The 24,482-nt window shown below is 38.4% G+C and overlaps 1 protein-coding gene across 1 annotated transcript in view; it reads left to right on the top strand.

Annotated features, from left to right (window-relative positions):
* LOC100891657 (uronyl 2-sulfotransferase) overlaps window positions 1-24,482 on the top strand; it is a 28,503-nt gene extending 4,021 nt beyond the window's left edge. Inside the window, exons 4-8 of the mRNA XM_030994538.1 lie at window positions 1,997-2,076; window positions 3,839-3,971; window positions 21,234-21,331; window positions 21,770-21,927; window positions 23,910-24,482. Of these exons, the coding sequence (XP_030850398.1) occupies window positions 1,997-2,076; window positions 3,839-3,971; window positions 21,234-21,331; window positions 21,770-21,927; window positions 23,910-24,079 (639 nt within the window). The 3' untranslated portion in view covers window positions 24,080-24,482. The remainder of the gene's footprint in view (window positions 1-1,996; window positions 2,077-3,838; window positions 3,972-21,233; window positions 21,332-21,769; window positions 21,928-23,909) is intronic.

Raw genomic sequence — 24,482 nt, 5'->3', positions numbered from 1 at the left:
TAGAATGGAAAGTAGCAACACGACTACTCTGAATCTCTCTGTGTGTATGTAGACTACTCTGATTCTCTGTGTGTATGTTGCTCTCATCGTCATCTCTCTCTCTCTCTCTCTCTCTATCTTCCTTCCTCCCTCCCTCCCCCCCTCTCTCTCTCTCTCTTTCTCTCTCTCTCTCCCCCTCTCCCCCTCTCTCTCTGTCTCATTCATATCGTCTGTTTGAAGCCAGAAGGGTAGCAATCCACTTTAATAACTCGTACACTCTTTTTCTGAACAGCAGTGTCTAGAGCTGTCTGTCTCCTTTTCTCACGTTTCTATTTTCCATTCTATCTCTCTGCCTCTTTATCCCTTCATCTCATAAAATGATGTTGCTCTTTCTCTCTATGTCTATCATTTTCTTATTCTCTTGCTCTCTCTGTCTCTTTATCTCATGAAATGATGTGGCAATTTTTCTCTCTGTGTCTCTCATCTGAATCTCTTGCTCTTTCTCTCTCTCTCTCTCTCGGTGTCTCTTTTAATAATGTTTCTATTTTCCATTCTATTTCTCATTCGCTTTATCTCATAAAATGATGTTGCTGTTTCTCTCTCTCTGTCTCTCATTATCTTATAATCTCTTGATCACTCTGACTCTTTTCCCTCATGTTTCTACTTTCCAGTCTATCTCTCTTGTCTCTTTATATGATACAGACCAGGGCCCTGTATTACAAAGAGTTGATACCAATCGCAACTTATTTGTGATTGCACATTCTGTTTCTTTTTGGATATCAAAGGCAACAAGATTATGTTACTGTTTCCATTTTAAAAACCAAAGTAAATAGGGGATAAAAGGGTTGTCATAGTGCTGATCAATACTGGAAATGTGTAATCTTGAAGAGCTTTGGTGTTGCATATACCGGTAAGCAATCCTTCTGTCAGTTGGTGGCCATTGTTTTGTACCGATTCGTATGTGTGGCACACTATAGATTGTGCCAATTGGCACTTATTGCAAATGAAGGGTTAAGTTTTTACAAAAGAGGTGAACCCTGAACAGAGATTCAGGAACAGAGATAGTGATCTTGTTATCAATTTACTAGCATGAAAGAGGAATAGAGTGGAGAAGTGTGACGTCATCAAAAATCTATAATATATATGTCCTATGGGAGCTCAGTGTTATATGCTCTGGCTCCTAACCATTAGGAGCCAGAGCATATAACACTGAGTTCCTATGGGGAGTATATTTATTCAGATGGTCATATCTCAGCCAATATTTAACATATTCAATTGGTTTCCGACATTTGGACATTATTTTTGGTGTTCTTTCGGAATATGAAGAAAAAATCGAGAAATTCTAATAATAGATTTTTATGACGTCACAGCTTCGGTACTCTATGTCAACAGTAAGGAGGCCAATGGTAACAAGAGATAAGAGGAGGAATGATAATTAACAAAACAAGTACATTAAAGGGGGTGTATCATAGCAAATACTCGTAAACGCCATCTAAGACTTCTTTTGGACAACTGCACGTAAACGAATGGACTTGATTTGCCGTCAAGGCACGCTAGCATTCGCGGAACAGACCGATGTTTTCTTCACGCTTCGGTTTCATGTATGTTGCATGCACGTAAAATACTGTGGTCGCGTAGTTCGTAGTCGTATTATACCCTATTGGCCCTGAGTCAGGCCATGGGAAAGACACGTAGTCTCGTCATGCTACGCCCCCTTTTAAGGTATAGGTGGATCAAATGGAGGGCAACTGAGTGCAGTGATCAAAGTAAAGATTATGATTATGATCAGTGAAATGTGTGTATAAACTAGTTCGTTACATTCACATTATTTTCTTTTTGCAGTAACTAATCATTTCGAGGATGTAGACTCATTTAGGTACTGCAGAGTGTATTTCACTTCCCAATTTCTTTACATGTTAATATCTCTCCCTTTTTACAAAGGTACAGGTGAATAACCCTTATAATCCAGTGGGAACTTCTTAATTGATTTCATGTTTCTCTTTTTATTCCTTCATAGAAAATGATGGTAACAGTTTTAAGCCAAATACAAAAACCTTACCTTTTCCAGAGGCATGTCTACTTCATAGATTTCCGCAGGTGAGTGTCTTTGACTTTGTCAACCTGGGACCTGTTTCACAAAGCCTTTTTTCAATGACAAATGACAAATATCAGTGACAAATCTGCTGATAACCAATCAGAAGCAAGGCTTTCAGTAGCTTATAACAACTGTCATTTGTCACTGAAGACAAGTTTTGTTAAACACCCCATCTGTTCAAGGTAACATCCACCCAGATGTAGAGATGGTTTTTAATCAAAGCAGGAAATTGAGAGAAAAGGATCAGTGAAGCTTTGAGGAAAATCTGATGAAGAATATGAAAGTTATGAATTCTAAACTGGTGGTACATGTATATCACTCTGTAGTGACCCTGAGTGCATAGTTTATTTCGCAAAAAATGGTTCAATTGGGGGGGGGGGGGTAGATGGAATGTAATGATTATCAAAGTAATATTATACCACCCTCCCAATGCTACCACTACTACTGACAATCTGGTCGCTTTTATACTTCTTTAAAATGCATATTAACTTACAATATTTGTATATGTGTATTTTGTTTTGTATAGCGCCTTGAGTAAGTTGTTAGATAAGTGCTCTTTATAAGGATTTATTATTATTATTATTATTATATATTGAACATAGTATCATATACAGAGCTAAATATTTGTTGGTGATAGGTACACATATAAGATATGTCAGATTGCGTTAGGTTATGATACATTGGGTTAAGATAGATGAGTGTGTGTGTGTTTAGGGGAGGAGGGAGGGGGGGCAACAGGATTTACAGGGTGCACATTTTCGTTTTCTAAATCATATATAAGCAGCAAGTAGAGGCCTCTTGGAAAGGAAAAGGGATTAACGGATTAAGGAGTAATTAATTGATTATTACTGGTAGAAATACAAAGGGAATAAGGGAATAAAGGAATAAAAAAAAGGGGGGGGGGGGGTAACTGTTAACAGTTACAAATTATGGGTAGGACATACCTGCCAACCACCCCGATTTAGGCGGAGTTCCTCCGCTTTTTACATACCAACACCGAATTCCGAGTGCATGCCTCAAAACTCAGATTTTTATTTTAATTTTTTTTTTTTTTTTGTGTGTGTGTAATGCACTTGGAGAGTATATAACTATTATGTTTGTATTTTGAAATGTAAAGCGTCTTGAGCATGTTCATGTAAAGGCGCTCAATAAATACCAATATGTATGTATGTATGTATAAGACTAAAGCATAACACAGCACTGATAACCAGATCACGCCGACATCCGCGCTTGCGCTCATAGAAGATGTACACAGCGCAGCCCGAACGTGATCGTTAGTTCCGCAGTCACCCCATGTGTACCCCCCCCCTCCAATCTACGGGCTACTACCCCAATCCTTCGGTGGTTCGCAACCTCGTAGTCCATCCAGAAAAATTTACTCCTAATTTCTCTTGTCTCAGGTTGGCAGGTATGGTAGGAGTTAATAAGTTAACCCCATTGTTTTTCTACCACTACCAGTAATAATCAATTAATTACTGCTTAATCCATTAATCCCTTTTCCTTTCCAGGAAGCCTTTACATACTGCATATATACAGTCAAACCTGTCTGTAGCGACCACCCAAGGGAAACACAAAAAGTGGTCTTTGTAGACAGGTTCCTTTAGTACATGTTTTAATGAGAAACCATTTTTCAAGGGAAACAAAAAATGTGGTCTTTGTAGACAGGTGGTCACTAAAGCAGGTTTGACTATATATTCAATTTAGGGAGGGGGGAGATCCTCCACTGGAACTATACTACTAAATACATTCATTGTTCCGTTACAGATACGGTGTAAAGCAACCAAAGTATATCAACATAATCCGGGACCCCTTATCGCGGATGGTATCGCACTACTATTTCCAGCGCTTTGGAGATGGTAAGAGTTCTAGGAATTATTCAGGAAAAGACAAGTATCAGGTAGGTGTGCCTCAGTACTCTTTGTAGTACAATTTCAGTACTATATTACCTTGGGGGTGTTTCACAAAGATCTTAAGTTGAACTTATCTCTAAGTTGGACTTAACAATTATGGAAAGCCATTAGCATCTATGAAAATATTTTGTAAAAGTTATTTTAAAAGGCATAAGATGTTGATTCAAATCATTCATATTTACTATTATCAAGGAGATTTCATGTTCTTGATGTGGAATTTATAGAAAGTCTAAAATATTAGATTTTTCGCTTTTGAATATATTCCATTGGCTCTCTATAATTTTGAAGTCCAACTTCGAGTACAGTTTAACTGAGACTCTTTGTGAAACACCCCCCACCCCAGTACTATTTTATTGTTATTCTCTGTATTATTTCTCTTGTGTATATCCTATTCCTATTTCTAGTGCATTGGAGATGGCAAGAAGGTACAGCTAGGAGTATATAGGCAAAAAATGTCAGGTCTTTTTAAGTATCTTTACTGTGCCTCTATACAGTCCATTGCCGTTCATTTCGTCTGTCTAATTCCCAGTTTTATCTAAGGCCCATTTTGTCTATCAACCATATGGTCTAATAATCTTTTTAGTCATGAATAGTAATAATCATCAAATGATTATTAGACCTTATGGATGGTGAACAAAACGGGCATTAGACAAACTGGGAATTAGACCGACTGGTTATTAGATTAATGAACAATAGACCAAATGGGTAGTAGATTAATTGAAGATTAGATCATATGGAAATTAGACCAAATTACTACTAGCCTAAATGGTTATTAGACCAAATGATTAGTATACTATGTGGATAGTAGACAGTCTTGGTGTGGACCATATGGGAATAGACTAATTGGGTAGTTGATAAACTGATTGTAGACTAAACTGCAATTCACTTTGTGCACCAGTACTATATTCCAAGCACTCTGGAGCTGGCAAGAGAGAAGGGGAGTTTTCAGGAGAAGGTATAAACCAAAACTTATAGGTTTGTCTCATACAGGAGACTCCAGACTTTGACATTATAACAGTATATAGGTGAGCACTGCCAGACTATACACCATTAATCAAAACAAAATCTGCAAGTAGTTGAGTTTCACAAGTTTACATGGAAGTACGAATTTACCTTGACTTGATCTTGACTTGACCTGTGTTGTTTAATATATAGGCAGGATATGAGCCAGTTTGCAGGGACAAACTCTTCTCAATTTCTGTCATAAAATGTGAAACAAGGTCTAGTCTGGACTGCACCACATACATGAATGTTTGTTTGATAACTGTTATACCTGACTGCTCAGAGAGTATGTGTATTCTTGTGAGTAAGCAATCATGAGACTGGTGGCTTTAAATCCTCTCTGAGGGACTTTGTAATGAGGATTAATAGTATGGTAGTTATTGAATCATATGCATGTGGATATACATTGTATCTTAAGTTAAGATCAAGTGTACAATTTAAAACAGTTTCACTTACATAATTATAAATACACGTATGTATCACATATCCTTAATTTAGTACCGAATGTAAAATAAAAGCAAAGTAGTTGTAGTAGTAGTAGTAGACTTTAGTGGATAACTTGTTTAGCACAGGGCTAATCTGCCACAAGGTCCATTGCACATAAATAGAAAGCAAGTTAAATATACAACAGTTTAACACATACAATAGCATTAAACAATACAGATGACAAAAGTTTACAACATACTGAAATGAAATATACATTAATTGATTACAATGAGATACATAATTGACATTTGGCTGATAAGAAATACATGCATATGATAAGAAAATTATAAACTGTTTTTTCATTTATTAACTAACCAAATAGAATAACAAAATTATCACATATTCTTTTCAAAAAACAAAAAAAAACAGCAAAAAACTGTGTAAAATATATGAACAAGAACGAAATAGGGAATATGTACTTTAAGTAAAGTATGAAAGTGAGGAAGAGAGAAGGGAAATATGTAGAAAAAAGAGTTTAAAGAGAAAGAGAGGAGAAGAGATGGAAAGCAAGTGAGAAAAAGAGAAAGAGAGGATAAGAGACTGAGAGAATAGTGAAGAAAGAAAAAGAGCAGAAAAGATAGAGAGATGGAGAAAGAGAGAGGAAACAGAGAGAGAGAGAGAGAAAAAAAAAGAGGAATTAGGAAGAGAGAGTGGGAGACGAGAGGTAAAGCAGGGGGGAAGAGAGAAAGGGGGATCTTATCAATAAAAGTATGCATTGCAACACTGAATAGTATTAATAAGATGAACAAAAAGTGCATTGCCAAAGGGCATGAGCACATGTATTTGGTTGCAAACCTGGGTCCTCCCTTTGACAAGACCACTACTCTTCCACTGAGCCATCATACCTCCTCAAGGCCCAGTATTTAAGTGTTTTGACAAAGCCAGGGACTGATGACTACCAGGCTGGGTTTAATGCTTTATGACATCCGCAGGGTTGCTTCCTATCTTGGAAATATGGTTTAAACTAGAGGGCTGCATGGTTCCCCTTTTCCCAGTCATTCTGAGATTTTCATGGTCGCAGCTACCATGGAAAGGTCTTATTTTGTTACTTGAAATGACTCAAATTTTAATCATAATCAATCTGAAGTTTTCTGTATAATAGTCCATCGGTCATGTCCATCACCTACCTAATGGCCCCCAGGCAGATTATTATACCCAAGGGTCATAGAAAACAGAGAGAGAGAGAGAGGGGGAGGGAGGGAGAGAAATAGAGAGAGAGATAGAGAGAGAGAGAGAGCATAGCCTGGGTTCAAATTCAGTTCGGTTATTTAACCTGTTGACTCCTAAATTATCTAATTCCCATAGACTTAACACAGGGACCACCGGGTTCCAGTAAGCAATGAGTTAAATTATTAAACCTAGTGCTGATGATCATTTATGACACTACATAAAAATAGTACCAGAGTGTCATCAAATATTGGTCCTATGTCATTGAGACGATGAACAAATAAAAATAATAATGCATGGTCGTTAGTCAAGAGAATGTCAAGTTCTTTTTGTCTCTGCTATATAATTTGAATAATAGAATCAACTGTTAAACAAATTTATCATGAGTCCTGAAATTTCAATTTGTTTGTCATAGAAGTATTAAAGAGCAGCCATGGCGAACGAGCTTGTCGCTAAAATTCAGAAATCGTTGCTTATAAAGATTGCTTTTCCCCAAAATTACCATGAGAGTTATCAAGCTACATAGAGCTATGAGTATCTTGTCTTGAAAACAGTCAGAAAACATTGCAACTAGAATGAATAAGAGATAATGTGATCATCTAAACAATTTCTTTTTGTCCATGTTAATCCTCCAGTACCAAATACCCAAGCAAAACTCTATATTACAATGTTCCCTTTTATGGATTAGGTTAATTCATTTTCATTTTTGAGGGGGCGTAACAACTGCTTTAACATTCCTTTTCCATGGCAATGGTCTTATTTTGTCACTTGAAATGACTCAAATTTTGATCATATTCAAACATACATCTGAAGTTATTAGAAGCTTACTATTTGCTTCAATATTTCCTAAAAAATTCAAATATTTTCTGATTCATTTTCATTATAATAGCCCATGGGTCAAAAAAGAAAGTAGTCATTTGAAATTATGCAAACTATTTTTTAATCCATCAATTTGTAATCAAGTAAACTAACAGAAGATCCTCCTAGAAATCAAAGGCTTATCATAAATTAATGCTGGAAATATTAAAAGTCACAGATTTTAAATGAATTCGCTTTGCAAAAAGTATACACCAAATCGCACAAATTGAGTTCAAAAATTCAATTTTTCTTCAGCTACGGCGGGGAGGGAGGGGGGGGGGGGTCGGAATTGGTACTAAGACACCGCTAAATATTTTCTCACAAATTAGGCCCCCCCCCCCTCGCTGCCTGCTTGATCTGCCCCTGGACTGCAGCCCTTGGCTTATGTAGACACATTACATAAGCTCTTCCTGCCCTTTGACAGATTACTTTATGTTGAATATTGTACGTACAGCACTGCAATTAGAAAAGCAGCCCGTCTAGCTTTTAGCAGAAGGGGTCCAGAATTGATCAGGAGTCTTACTTGTTAGTCAGAGTCATTAGAAACTTGGTAAGGCTTCACTTGAGGGGCATTGGCAAATTTGGCGGTCTGAGGCTTCATACAACGAATGTGCCATGTCCCTTTAATACATGAAGGAAGTAAAGCCTAGTGTGTCATGGTGGCTTCAACATAGAGACTGTGTCTGTAGACTATGAACCAGAGATATCCCTTACGTAAAGGAAGTAAGCTCAGTGTGTTATTAGGCCTGTCTTCACTAGCTCGAGATTGCCAAATACCATGCTATTTGAACTATCCAGCTAATTTGCGTCTTCATCAGCCCGAAGTTGCAAATAGCGGGATATATGGTCGGGATTGTCATCCTAAGATATCTTGGGATAGTTTGCAAAATATCCCACTATTTGGAAAAATATCCAGCTATTTGTCCGTTGCGTTTTCACCAGACCGAAGACTCGCACTATGCGCGAACGCTGAGCAAAATATCCTGAGCTAATTTCTCAAGGTCGAGTTTCAAGTTTCGAGGTCAAATCTCTAACTGATGAAAACGTGATTTGTAACTTCGGGATTATTTCCCAAATCAGGAATAGCGGGCTATTTGGCAATCTCGAGATGATGAAGACGCGCCTATTGAGGCTTGGGGTGGGGAGTGGAGTGAGTAAGAGGTTATGTGGGAGTGTCGGTTTCATTGCAGCACTTTTAATAAAATCTTGAAAGGATGCTTCTTCACGATAAAGAAGAATTTGAAATCTTTGTACAACTGCCTGGCTCCCTATCGAAAGGAAAACAATGCATATAGTTTTAGCTTTGGGCTAGTTGACTCAACTCCTTGACTACGTCTTTTTTTGCTTTGGGTTAAGTTTGCAATTTGTACTTTGACTCTCGTTTACTGATGCAGAATTACTACTTTGTGATAAAGACAAAACAATTGTATATAACATATTCTTATGAAACTGAATCAAATTAGATTTTTTTTTTTGGGGGGGGGGGGGAATAGGGAGAGGCTGGAGCTTATTTTAAACATCTAAGCCTTTTCCTTAAGTAGAACCAAGCCTACTTCATATCAAACCTGAAAAAGAAGCAATTGAGCATAATAACTAGGCCTACCCCTATACAAATTTCAGTACGCTTACACGCGAGCTCGTCAGCGTGCTCGCCAACGAGTTCGTTGACGAGCAAGCAGACGAACTCGCCAGCGAGCTCGTTTCGTTCCAGATATGCAAATTAGCTACGAACTCATTGGCGTGCTTGAAATATACACCCTCGTCACTGGCCGATAAGCTCGTTGGCGAGCTCGTCGGCGAGTTCGTCAACGAGTTCGTCGACGAGCTCGTCGGCGAGTTCGTTGACAATCTCGTGGTAAAAATGGCTGCACGCTTTATAATGGCGTGCTTAACAGCAGGTTGGCATTGAGAACAAATTTGTGTCTACATATAGAGGTGAACTTGATGATCCTGTTGAGCTATTGGCAAGCATATAATATATACATGTATATATATTTATCTAACTTATCAGCCTTTCAATATCCTAATAACATCTGCAGGCTGGCCATGCAAGGGCAATTCAGTTGGCTAGCTGGTGAAGAATACAGTGATACTCTTAGGGCAATTTAAAAGCTCATTACTTCTGGGATATCAATCAATTAAATCACTAATATATCAAAGAACAGAAAGAAAAGATTTAACATAAAATGTAACTTAAAACAAGTAGCTCTTTATTAGAGTCAATACAAATCCTGTATAATGCATGTTACCTGTATGCAGGGTTCACAACTTCACACAACAATATGAATGAATAAATGATTTCCAAATTATATAATTACACTGTATAATGAAATTAAATATGTGAGTAATTACACTGTATAATACTCTGCCTTTGAAGAAATATTATTATCCATTTTGGTAATTATTTATCCATCATTCTAATCACTCATAATATTACAAAGATCCAAACTAATAAAGCGGTATTCATACAATAACTATGTAGCATCCCCCCTTTTTGTCAGTGTATTCACCAACCCAGGGTACCAAGTAATGATACATGTACACTATAGGATCTCTAGAACAATCCCTTCTTTATATCCGCTAGCAAACTAGTTTTCAGTATTCAGACCAAATGCATTCTTGTGCTCTCATGTTGCCTAAAAGGTAGGGTTTGTCATTCAAGATACAGAAATGTTTACATGAATATAACCTTATCACATAGATATCTAATGTTACTTTATTGAAGTGAATATACTGCTAGATAGATAAACAAAATTCCCAATATATGAAAAGATATCTCACTAGAAAGAGAATGAATACATTATCTCATTAATCATTACTCTACACTTCTCTTTCATAAATGTATAAGAGAGGTAGGCCTAACTGTTGGCCTAGTCTTATTATAAATACACAATAGAACATTTAGTTAAAAGGTGTGAGAAATTAGTTTTTCTCTTACCTAAAACAAAGGAGCTGCAATACCATTCAAAACCCATGTCTGCTCTCCACAACAGCAAGATAGAAAAAGACTTGACCAAATGGGCCTAAATCAATTCATTCTTATCAGGAATGCTACCAGTGGTAATTCCACAAGAGAGAGTACACAAGAAAGTGAGAGAGGGGAGAAGAGAGGAATAGGGATTTGTGTCTAAGCAGGGGGGATCCTATGTACATAAGGAGAGAGCAAGATAGAAACAGGGAGTTGACCTCGAATCAAGCACTGGGTGTGTGGTCTTATGTAATACCTGATAGTGACATTTCAGGGTGTTAAATATATGATACAGTCAGAATAAATGGCACCCCCCTTCCCAATCTAGTATGCTGCAAATAAATGTTTAAAAGTTTCAAAAGAATTTAATTAAATTTACAAGAAATTTGACAGGTTAGTTCAGCATGAAAAAGCTATTGTTTCAATTTCAACATAAATTTTCTGAACTTTCAATGTAATTGCATATGTGTATTTTTATGATACTGGAGAGATTTCACCATGGATATTTCAGATCCAAGTATAAAAATAAAAGAGTATATTCTATGGTGATAATTTTGTCCATGTCTTAATGCAGATATGTAGTGGAGATAACTTAAATAACATTGTGTTTCAAAACCCTGGGTTTAAATTTTTATGTAAGGTGAAACCCATTTTTTGCCCTTTTTAGGACGTACACCAAAACGTGACATGAAAAAACCTAGTTCCTGGTAATGAGTATTCTCTAAATTTGTATGACTATCTGATGTTCAATTATTGTCTGGTAGTAAGTGCTGAATCTATTTATGCTCATGTCATTAATAACCTAGGTTGCGTGGCAAAGTTTTTTCATAATCACCATATTTCACATCTTGTAACAGTTGTTATGCATGGTGTCCACCATGCAACACGCGTTCCATTTGGTGCTTCTGCATGATGAATGCACATTATATGAACAACTTCGACAATTTCCAGTTTATTTCTTGGAAGAACTCCATGGATAAAATCAATTAAAAAAAGATGAAGCTTAAAATGTTATAGTTAAAAAAACAGCACATGTTTGAAATTCTAAAAATTCTTTGGTGTCCACCCATAACATGCGTTACCGTATATGAAAAATACAAAATACAATTTTGTTAAGAAAACTTCATTTATAATTGTTCTAATCTTTCACAAGAAAGGCTTTCTACATTGTGTATATGAAATTCATTGAATTGTTCAATTTTGAATCAAATAGATATAAAAAATTATGAAACTTTGGTGTCCACCCTAGAGGGCTGGGTTTACCAGTTTAACCCTGAGTTCGCCACGAGCTCCCGAGTTTACCCCCGAGTTCGCCACAAGCTCCCCAGTTTAACACGAGCTCGCCACGAACTCCCCTTTTTACCCACAAGCTCGCCACGAGCTCCCCCTTTTACCCACGAGCTCGCCACGAGCTCGCCACGAGCTCCCCAGTTTACCCCCGAGCTCCCCAGTTTACGCCCGAGCTCGCCACGAGCTCCCCATTTTACCAACGAGCTCGTCACGAGCTTCCCAGTTTACCCCCGAGCTCCCCAGTTTACGCCCGAGCTCCCCACGAGCTCCCCATTTTACCAACGAGCTCGTCACGAACTCCCCCTTTTACCCACGAGCTCGCCACGAGCTCCCCCTTTTACCCACGAACTCGCCCGAGCTCGCCACGAGCTCCCCATTTTACCAACGAGCTCGTCACGAACTCCCCCTTTTACCCACGAGCTCGCCACGAGCTCCCCCTTTTACCCACGAGCTCGCCACGAGCTGCCCAGTTTACCCGCGAGTTCGCCACGAGCTCGTGACGAACTCGTTCACGAGCTCGTGAAGATTTTGTAAGATCGTTACTAGCGTCCTGGAAGCGTGTTACGAGCTTAAAGCCTAAAAAACGATCTTATTAAGCTTACCACGAGCATAATACGAGTTCGCGACGAACTTAAATTTGTATAGGGGTAATAATAACCCAACTAAGATCACTTGCACTCAATGTTAACATTTCTACTAAATGTGGAAACATAGACTTCAACAAAAGGGGTGCAACGAGAGTCCTATAGAGGATACTTTCAAAATGTATTCAAATCTTGATTGTTTGCTTTTACCTTGCTGCTAAGCAACTAGCTAGGGACTGACAGCTTTGATTCCTCTCCGAGGGAATTTGTAACAAGAATTAATGCCAGGGCACTTCCCATAGGAAAGAAATGAGCCTGCCGCATACTCCTGCGGCAGACTTGCCGCAGATCTGCAGCAGACCTGCCGAAGACAGTCATCTTTTTCACATGCAAATTAGTTTTGCCGCAGACTTGCCGCAGACTTGCCGCATACTCTTTCAGTATGATGAAGAGTCTGCAGCAGGTCTGCCGCAGACTTGCTGCAGACTTGCCGCATACTCTTTCAGTATGATGAAGAGTCTGCAGCAGGTCTGCCGCAGACTTGCTGCAGACCTGCCACATACTCTTTCAGTATGATGAAGAGTCTGCTGCAGACCTGCCGCAGACTCTTCATGATGAATATTCATATCTCATATAGACCTGCTGCAGACCTGCCGCATACTCTTTCATATCCAGTACGTGGCAATAAAGTATGCATGTAGAAGAACCAGTGATAAACCAATTGATACTTCATAATCGATATTGGCAATATCGATATTACCAATTAGGTAATACCAATATATATCGATATTACCAATTAGGTATATTCTATTCTCAATTGTATTAACTTCATCACATAGTTCATTTGAAGTGTATTCAAGAGTAACATTTAAAGTGACACAGGCTCGTACACATATATATACTAAATATGTATATTGTTTCTTGGTTAGTAATCATAGTTTCTTGGTTAGTAATCAATATATCTATTGCTAAAACGTGAATGTAATTGTAACATGATCAGACAAAATAATCTATTGGTTAATAATGGCAAAAGGAAAATAGAAATCACAAAAATGATGTGCATTGTCTTAATTTGCTTAAAGTGCGGATTCATAGAAAATCACAAATATGGCAAATAGTGTATTACTAGAAACTGGTAAGCTAACAGGTGCAAGTTTTAGTTCAACTACATATCGGGTGATTTATAAAAATACAAATAAAACAACCTCTATAGCATCTGGGATATGCGAGAGATTCGCCGGAAAAATAACGATGTTTTAATGCCGTCACAATATGAACCAACCCTGCCCAAGCAGACGACACCCCATAAAGAATGAACATAATTGCAATGCTTTTATTTCTCAAATTATAATGAGTTTAGTGTATATAAATGTGATGGAATTTTACATCATTCAAAAAGGGATATGACCCCCATTCTGAAAACTAAATTCTTTTGTTTGTAAATACACAGGATAGGGGGTAATGAACAATCAAAGAAACCACACTTTCAAATTAAAAAACCTCCGGAATGATAGCATGGACGTCATTTGTTGGTTCCATGACACATGCTCCGCCGACGATTGCTCCGCCGACATTTACTCCGCAAAACGCGACAATTGCTCCGCGACATTTGCTCCGCGACAGTTGCTCCGCCGACAGTTGCTCCGCCGACATTTGCTCCGACGACATTTGCTCCGCCGACAATTGCTCTGCCGACATTTGCTCCGCCGACAATTGCTCCGCCGACAATTGCTCCGCCGACATTTGCTCCGCCGACAATTGCTCCGCAAAACGCGACAACTGCTCCGGTGACAAATGCTCCTCGAACGACAGTTGCTCCGCCGACAATTGCTCCGCCGACAATTGCTCCGCAAAACGCGACAATTGCTCCGGTGACATTTGCTCTGCCGACAAATGCTCCGCCGACATTTGTTCCGCCTGAAGCGACACTTGCTCCGGTGACACCGACAATTGCTCCGCCGACATTTGCTCCGCTAAAAAAGTGCCCCGTAAAATACAAAGGCTACTACGACAATAATTGTTGCTCCTTCCCAAAAGTACCCCGAAAAGACAATGCTCCACCGACAATTAAATTGCTCTCTGATCCAAAAGTGCGGCCTCGTGGAAGACATGAATGCTCCTCTGGCAATTAGTGCAATAAATGCTCAGCCGTTTTTTGCTATTCCCCATAATGTTTGATTTAAAAAACATCAAGTTTTAGCTCCTTATGCAAGTTCTCCGGCGAAAGATAATTACTCCGCTCAAAATCTGTTTCCTTCATTACTCATTAGCCGATCAAAAGCTCAAGGCTATCTCTCTCTCTCTCTCTCTCTTGCTCTTCCTTTTCCTTTTTACACCCTTTTCTTGTCTTCCCAGCTCTTTTCTTTCCTCTCATGCTATTAGTCTTCTTTCATTTTCATCACTTCTTCTTTTCTTCCCCTCTCGAGTTCTATTTCTCCTGTGAAATTGTAACGTAATGTAGTACATTCATGTTTAGAATAGTATTTTCAATAATATCCAGTCTGTTTTCTATAGGTTTCTTTCTTTCAGTTAAGTGTATGTAGCTTTACTATATATATATATATTGGTGTGTAAAATCTTTTGAGCTAGTGCTATTCGGTGTGGCGTACACATGGCAATCACATGGTAGATAAAATTATGATCATCAGTACTGGGTCAAATAAATTAAAGAGAACTGAATTTGAACCCGGGCCATAGGCTACCCCCTCTCGTTCTCTCTCCCTCTCTCTCCCTCTTCGTCGCCTTACTTTTCCCTCTCTTACCTCCCTGTGCATTTGTATGCCTCGATAATACAAAAAATAAACAATAAGATTCTTCCTCTTCCCCTCCTTCTTCCTAGTATATGTAGTAGGAGTAGTACTAGAAGCAGTATCACAATAATAATGACAACAATGATTATTATGGTTGGTGGTGTTACTAATGTTATTTTTGTAATTATTATGTTTGTTATTGTGATTATTATCCTTATCATGATTATTATCGTTAAGATAAGTTATTATTGTAATTATTATAATCATTATTATTATCATTATGATGAATATAAACATGATGATTTTGATGACGATTAGTATAAGTATATAGTATTATTATAATTGTTATCATATCATTATTATCATCTGTATTATCAGCATAATCTACAATGGCAGTAGTGTAGTATAGTACATGCAGAATTAGGCCTTATAGTAGAGGTATCATTCTGATCATTATTATTCTGATTATCTTTTGCAATACGTCTAGACGATAAACTCATGACAATTGACAATTGTCATGAATCATTGTCTTTAAGTTTACCATTAAATGCATCTGGTTCGAATTTTGCTCAGGTATTTGGTACTGGATGATTTAAATGGTAGAAATTAACTTGTGTCCTATTCATTCTAGTCTTATTCATTTGCATTATGTTTTATTCATTCAAGTTCTAATGTTTCTGACTGTTTTCAAGACAATATCTTTTGTGTCGATCATAGTTCTATGTAGCTTGATATCTCACGGTAATTTTGAGAGAAAAGCAATGCAAGCAATGATTTCTGAATTGTAGCGACTATCGCATTCGCCTTTGCTGTTCTTCAATAATATTTGACAAGCAATTAATTTTTCAAGGACTCATGATAAATTTGTTTAACAGTTGATTACCCTCGGTTGATTCTTTTGTTCGGATTATTTGGCGGGGAAGATAGAAGTGAATGTATTATTATTCTTATTTGTTCATCGTCTCTACGATGCTCTTAGAATCAAAAACAGCTTTTAGTGTTAGGCTTCCTGAAAGAAATTTCAATTGTTAAGAAATTTTTGGTTGCACTCTGTAGATTATGATGATGTGTTTGATCTTTTTTTCAATACAAGATCAAACACATGATGAAAATCTACTGGCTGCATGCCAATAAGTTCTTGACAACAATAACAAAATGTGAGCTAGTGCTATTCGGTGTGGCGTACACATGGCAATCACATGGTAGATAAAATTATGATCATCAGTACTGGGTCAAATAAATTAAAGAGAACTGAATTTGAACCCGGGCCATAGGCTATCCCCTCTCGTTCTCTCTCCCTCTCTTTCCCTCTACGTCGCCTTACTTTTCACTCTTTTACCTCCCTGTGCATTTTTATGCCTCGATAATACAAAAAATAAACAATAAGATTCTTCCTCTTCCCCTCCTTCTTCCTAGTACATGTAGTAGGAGTAGTATTAGAAGCAGTATCACAATAATAATGACAACAATGATTATTATGGTTGGTGGTGTTACTAATGTTATTTTTGTAATTATCAGGTGGGCTGTATATCGTACAGACCACCTTATAATTTCGTTAAAATCGCCTTTATTATTCTTTATTGTTAGGTGGGCTGTATATCGTACAGACCACCTTATAATTTCGCTAGAATTGCCTTTATTATTTATTTTACTTATTTCAAACCACTTTTTTGTAAGCACGATTACTTGAAAATGGCTCAAATTTGGCACACATATATGTATAGGCATACCGGTATGTACAAAACACAATAACGTTTTCAACTATGACCTTCAATGATGACGTCATCTAGGCGCCATTTTGTAAATTTTTCTGAAAATCAACTCATGATCATATCTTCATAACCAAAAGCCATTTTTGATTCATATTTATCATGATTAAGGTCAATATTCGTCCGGTCAATTTCAGGTCAAAAAACGCGCGCGTGCGCGTACGTCCGCGCGCAAAATATTAAAATGCTCAAAATAGTCTCAAAATAATTTAAAATACGTTTTAGGCCATTTTAAGCATTTTATAAAAAATCTCGCACACGCGCATGCGCGCGTGTTTTCGCGCGTTCTGGCATTTTGCAACAAAGAATCGCCAATTTTTCGTTGTCATCATATTTGGCACATTTTCCCAAGCATTTTGATACCTTGTTAACATATTTCTGACCATTAATAACGGAGTGAGCGTCCGTTAAGATACACGTCCGTGCGTGCGAGCTCTTGTAATACGTATCATATATGGGCAAAAACATGCCTATACAAAATCCATTGTAGCTTTTTAGGATGTAAGGTGACCCCAAATTTTGTTTCATATTTTGTAGAGTATGAATTGGAAATATGATTTCTTGTCTCATTTGACCCTCAATTAACTCATGACGTCATCATAATGGCCTCCGAACTCAAAATTCCAATTTGCATATTATGACATCAGCATATTTTTGGAAAATTGATTGTATCTCTGTAAATATTGATTGATTTTCTTTCAACTTTCGATATGTTCTAGCTGAGATAATTCACTACAAATGCAATTGACATGATTTTTCATTTCGACAAAGGAATCATGACGTATTTTTGCGATTAAAGGAGGCATGTCAATTTTTCTCTTTTTGCGTGTATTCTCTATGGGACGTGACTTTTTCTCAAAACTGGATTCTGCATTCCCGTCTTTCGCGAGCAATATCTCCGTCGTTTTAGCTTCGCTTACGCTGAACTTTGAGTATGTTGTAGCTGAGACAATTAGCTATCTCAAAATGTGCCCTTCATTTTGTCTCAAATTTTAACTAGACCAGCCCACCTATACTTGTTCAAAACAAGTATTACAAATCTAGTTATTATTATTATCATCAACATTGTCACCGGAGCAAGTGTCGCTTCAGGCGGAGCAAATGTCGGCGGAGCAACTGTTGGCGGAGCAATTGTCGGCGGAGCAAATGTCACAGGAGCAATTATCGCGTTTTGCGGAGCAATTGTCGGCGGAGCAAATGTCGGCGGAGCAATTGTCGGCGGAGCAATTGTCGGCGGAGTAATTGTCGGCGGAGCAAATGTCGGCGGAGCAAATGTCGGCGGAGCATATGTCGGCGGAGCAAATGTCGGCGGAGCAATTGTCGGCGGAGCAAATGTCGCGGAGCAAATGTCGCGGAGCAATTGTCGCGTTTTGCGGAGTAAATGTCGGCGGAGCAATCGTCGGCGGAGCATGTGTCGGGTTACCCATCATTTGTTCCCTCTTGAAATGCCGAACATGCCGCGGTGTATGCAGCTGAAAATACAATGGCGTCCTATTTTGTTTACAAGCGACAGATTCCTTCTCCTTCTTTTTTCCTTGCATTTTTCATCCAAATAATACCATGCACGGGGTTTAGAGTGAGGCAATAGATTAAACATTTCGCCTGAGGGTATTGAAGTAAGAGAAATAACTGAAGAAAAGATGACAAAACAGGCAGTGAAATTGTGTGAGATGTCATGGGACATCGTCTGCTTGTGCACATCATGTTCAACATGTGACGTCATATCTCAGCAGCGACCGAAGAGCTTTTCAGGTGCTATGTCGGGGCTGTATCTAAGCGTTTTGTAATTGTTAATAATCATTACTTTGAATGTTGTCTAAGCATTGGCTTTTGATAACCTTGGCCAATCAAAGTGTCACCTTTGCAATAATGACATTAAAGTTAGATTTTTAAATCAATGAATCTTCTCTTTAACAAATCATGATAAATGTGTTTTTCTGTCACACGTGTAAAGTAATAATGAATATGCATGAGATGATTGGTTTCAATTGGCCCTATTAGACTTTAATGGGATTTCAATTGGACCAATCTGCCCCATTAGACTTTAAAAGGTTTTCAATTGGTTTCAATTGGACCAATTGAAGTCCAACTTCAGGCCGATTGGGGTCCCATTAAAGTCTAATGGGGCATAGGCCAATGGGGCCCAATTGGTCCAATAGGGACAATCTGGACCAATTGAAACCATCTGAAGTCCTATTAAAGTCCTATTAAAAACCTGTTAAAACCTATTGAGACCAATTGAAACCAATTGAAAATTCAATTGGTGTTCAATTGGTTTCAATTGGATTTTCGTCTTGGGTAGTTACAACAAAAAAGTGAGTTAGTGGGGCTGAAGATAAGATCACATATGGCACAACAAAAAAGTTTGAAACAGTCCGTTAATTCCTCAGTCTCCTCTTATGTAATAAATTCCTCTTATGGTACCAGTTGAACTTAAAGCAAATTGTTTGGTTTGACAGAAGCTAAAAAGACAATTAACAGTGCTAATTAACACAGGAATTTACAAGATCATGGGCTCAGCCTGCAACCTCATATGGTACTGCATGTCCTACAAAATGGCCGCCTATAGCCTTGCTTCAGACTGTATAATTTCCCACTTTTCTGTGGCAGACCTGCCGCAGACTGTTCCTGTGGCGTACTGGTATGCGGCAAGTCTGGAGCAAAGTTTCGCCCTGCCGCAGATCTGCCGCAGACTGTTCCTGTGGCATACTAGTATGCGGCAAGTCTGGAGCAAAGTTTCATCCTGCCGCAGATCTGCCGCATACTGGTCCTGTGGCATACTAGTATGCGGCAAGTCTGCAGCAAAATTTCATCCTGCCGCAGATCTGCCGCAGACTGTTCCTGTGGCATACTAGTATGCAGCAAGTCTGGAGCAAAGTTTCATCCTGCCGCAGATCTGCCACAGACTGTTCCTGTGGCATACTAGTATGCGGCAAGTCTGGAGCAAAGTTTCATCCTGCCGCAGATCTGCCGCATACTGGTCCTGTGGCATACTAGTATGCGGCAAGTCTGCAGCAAAATTTCATCCTGCCGCAGATGTGCCGCAGACTGTTCCTGTGGCATACTAGTATGCGGCAAGTCTGGAGCAAAGTTTCATCCTGCCGCAGATCTGCCGCAGACTGTTCCTGTGGCATACTAGTATGCGGCAAGTCTGGAGCAAAGTTTCATCCTGCCGCAGATCTACCGCAGACTGTTCCTGTGGCATACTAGTATGCGGCAAGTCTGCAGCAAAATTTCATCCTGCCGCAGATCTGCCGCAGACTGTTCCTGTGGCATACTGGTATGCGGCAAGTCTGCAGCAAAATTTCTTTCTGCCGCATACTTCGGCATACTCTTTGCCGCAGACTAAAAGTCTGTGGCAGGTCTGCGGCATACTTTTCACTTTCCTATGGGTTACACATGGACTTGTTTTTCGAACTTGGGACCTCCCGGTTAGGAGGTCATTTTTCAACAACTAAGCCATCACTTTTCCTATACATTTATACAAAGCAACGAGCGATTACATTCACCTGTTTTATATCTCAATAGTCCGAATGCAAATTGCATACACGTACATTCTGTTTGTTGCGACATGAAGGTTGGACAAACATTAGGTACATGTATGGCTTGCCGTACCTAACAACAGGAGAAACTAATAATTGAGCAACTTCGAAATGTCCCCTGCAGAGATGATAAGACATTGTAAGATACATGTATCTCTTATAAGTTATATCATGTATATTTGAAAGTGGAAAAAATAACAAAATCATACCTAGCAACCTTTCACAGCAGTAATTAGGAATCTATCATGACATAATTAGGAATACATTCTTATTTTTAAAACTTTTTGGACAGAGGTTTTTTTGTGAAAAAGTGAGGAACCATGGGTTCACAACATAAATTTGAAGGCCCCAAAAGTAGGAAGGATTTCTCCAAAAGAGGAATGCAGACCTGCCAACATCTGGAGTTCAAAAACTGTATTCTTCAATCCCAAAAGTTGTATTTTACTAGCAAAAGTTGTATTCTTAAAAATAAACACGGACTGTAATGCGGATCAATGCCTTTTACAATTCCTACATACAGGAAGAAATTTTTAAATGGATCATTGGTTGAATATGCATGATTTCATCACGACTGTTGTGTATGATGAACCAATGAACATCCCTAAATTGCCGATGTGAGATGCTTGTAGGATACTTTACAGGACAGAATGTGCATTTTGCCATTGAAAATAGCACATACACACACAAAATTATTATTATAAAAAAAATTAAAAAAATTGTACTGTCGTATGTGCTTCTCAAAACCATACGAAATATGACTAAATTGTACTAGTTGGCAAGTCTGGGAATGGTTAGCAATGTAAAATCATAAATCATACCTTGTTCCATTGCAGACATTTGATGCGTGTGTCCTGAATCTGAAGAAAGAGTGCTTTGGGGGAAGAACTTTTTACATCATTCCATATTTCTGTGGACAGGATCCAAGATGCAGGTCAGTAGCTCACCGTGATAATTTTGTCTGTTTATACCCAGAATGGCATTAACTTATATTATAGTATGCAGAGTTAATGCCCTTCTGGCTCCAAACAGATGATATACTGATATTTCATGCTCTGAAATTCCAAATAACAAAATATGTGAACCAACAAATTCAGAATTAAACAATGTACCTGAGAGACATATTTCAATGAGGCCGAAGGCTGAGGTTGAAATGCAAGTGTGATTAAAATTCTGAATTCGGAGGTGAATATATGTTTAATATTTGATTTACAAATATTGAGGGTATTTGCAATTGTATGCCATCCTTTTTTGGAGTCCGGCAATTGCTTCGAGAATCATTGGGCGAATGATTTCAATTTATGTAGAAATTCTCCAAGATCTCCTGTATGATAAAGGATTGATGGTAATATGAACTAGGATATTCTTTCAGGGATCCTTCTACTTGGGCTTTGAATGAAGCAAAGCAGAACGTGCAAGATCACTTTGTGGCTGTGGGACTCCTGGAGGAACTCGAGGATACCTTCAGGGTCTTTGAGACAGTACTCCCAGATGCCTTTGAAGGTGCCTTGGACATCTACAGAAATATAGGTAAGGTCTTAAGAAAATCTAAACGGTTTGAAGGATGCAGAATGTGAAAGACTGCTTAAGGTCTTTAGGCGATCAAAACAGTTTGAAGGATGCAGAATGTGAAAGACCGCTTAAGGTCTTTAGGCAATCAAAACAGTTTAGAGGATGCAGAATGTGAAAGACCACTTAAGGTCTTTGGGCTATCAAAACAGTTTGAAGGATGCAGAATGTGAAAGACCGCTTAAGGTCTTTAGGCAATCAAAACAGTTTGAAGGATGCAGAATGTGAAAGACTGCTTAAGGCCTTTATGCAATCAAAACAGTTTGAAGGATGCAGAATGTGAAAGACTGCTTAAGGTCTTTAGGCAATCAAAACAGTTTGAAGGATGCAGAATGTGAAAGGCTGCTTTAGGTCTTTAGGCGATCAAAACAGTTTAGAGGATGCAGAATGTGAAAGACCACTTAAGGTCTTTGGGCTATCAAAACAGTTTGAAGGATGCAGAATGTGAAAGACCGCTTAAGGTCTTTAGGCAATCAAAACAGTTTGAAGGATGCAGAATGTGAAAGACTGCTTAAGGTCTTTATGCAATCAAAACAGTTTGAAGGATGCAGAATGTGAAAGACTGCTTAAGGTCTTTATGCAATCAAAACAGTTTGAAGGATGCAGATTGTGAAAGACGGCTTAAGGCCTTTAGGCAATCAAAACAGTTTGAAGGATGCAGAATGTGAAAGGCTGCTTTAGGTCTTTAGGCAATCAAAACGGTTTGAAGGATGCAGAATGTGAAAGACTGCTTAAGGTCTTTAGGCAATCAAAACAGTTTGAAGGATGCAGAATGTGAAAGACTGCTTAAGGTCTTTATGCAATCAAAACAGTTTGAAGGATGCAGATTGTGAAAGACGGCTTAAGGCCTTTAGGCAATCAAAACAGTTTGAAGGATGCAGAATGTGAAAGACCGCTTAAGGTCTTTAGGCAATCAAAACCATTTAAAGGATGCAGAATGTGAAAGGCTGCTTAAGCTCTTCAGGCAATCAAAACAGTTTGAAGGATGCAGAATGTGAAAGACTGCTTAAGGTCTTTAGGCAATCAAAACCGTTTAGAGGATGCAGAATGTGAAAGACTGCTTAAGGTCTTTAGGCAATCAAAACAGTTTGAAGGATGCAGAATGTGAAAGACCGCTTAAGGTCTTTAGGCAATCAAAACCGTTTAAAGGATGCAGAATGTGAAAGGCTGCTTAAGGTCTTCAGGCAATCAAAACAGTTTGAAGGATGCAGAATGTGAAAGACTGCTTAAGGTCTTTAGGCAATTAAAACCGTTTAGAGGATGCAGAATGTGAAAGACCACTTAAGGTCTTAAGGCAATCAAAACAGTTTGAAGGATGCAGAATGTGAAAGACCACTTAAGGTCTTTGGGCAATCAAAACAGTTTAGAGGATGCAAATGTGAAAGACCGCTTAATATCTTAAGGTGGTCAAAACGGTGTAAAAGACGCAGAATGTGAAAGACTGCTTAAGGTCTTAAGGCAATCAAAACAGTTTAAAGGATGCAGAATGTGAAAGGCTGCTTAAGGTCTTCAGGCAATCAAAACAGTTTGAAGGATGCAGAATGTGAAAGACTGCTTAAGGTCTTTAGGCAATCAAAACCGTTTAGAGGATGCAGAATGTGAAAGACCACTTAAGGTCTTTAGGCAATCAAAACGGTTTGAAGGATTCAGAATGTGAAAGACCACTTAAGGTCTTTGGGCAATCAAAACAGTTTAGAGGATGCAAATGTGAAAGACCGCTTAATATCTTTAGGTGGTCAAAACGGTGTAAAAGAGGCAGAATGTGAAATGCTGCTTAAGGCCTTTAGGTGATCAAAATGGTTTGAGAATGTGAAAGACCACTTAAGGTCTTTAGGTGATCAAAACGGTTTGAAGGATGCATAATTTATCATAATTGGGAGTTTTATTTATTTTTCAGAATTATATAATTGGCCTAATCTGACAATTGTTTTCCTTATTCACAGTATCAGGAGAGGTAGGTAAAAACCTCTCGGTCATGGTCACCAAGCACAAGGTTCAACCCTCCCCAGAGGTTGCCCGGATCATGAAAGACTACATGAGATTGGAATATATCTTCTATGAGTTTATCAAAACAAGATTTCATACACTAAAGAGGGAACTTGGTATTTCGTAGTCCATTTGATGTACATCTAGGTCATATTTTCTTTTTTTCTTTTATCAAAATTGTAAGATTTTAAAGATTTGAAAGTGTATTATTGTCAAAACGAGATTTCATACGCCAAAGAGGGAACTTGGTATTTCGTAGTCCAGTTTGATGTACATCTAGGTCATATTTTCTTTTTTTTCTATATCAAAATTGTAAGATTTTAAAGATTATAATTGGAATACATCTTCTAAGAGTCTGTCAAAACAAGATTTCATATGCAAAAGAGGTAACTTGGTATGTTGTAGTCCAGAACATTTATCAAAGTTGTTCAAGTCTGAGTTGGAACTGGAAAAGGTTTCAGGTGTTTCAAACAAGAGAGATTTCATATGGTAAAGAGGGACACAAGTATTGTGTTCATTTTGGTTGTGGG

This window comes from Strongylocentrotus purpuratus, unplaced genomic scaffold (genome assembly GCF_000002235.5).
Source record: "Strongylocentrotus purpuratus isolate Spur 01 unplaced genomic scaffold, Spur_5.0 spur5_scaffold_21, whole genome shotgun sequence".
Lineage (NCBI taxonomy): Eukaryota > Metazoa > Echinodermata > Echinoidea > Camarodonta > Strongylocentrotidae > Strongylocentrotus > Strongylocentrotus purpuratus.
The sequence above is the reverse complement of the archived record's forward strand: the minus strand, read 5'-3'. Positions and strand labels throughout refer to the sequence as shown.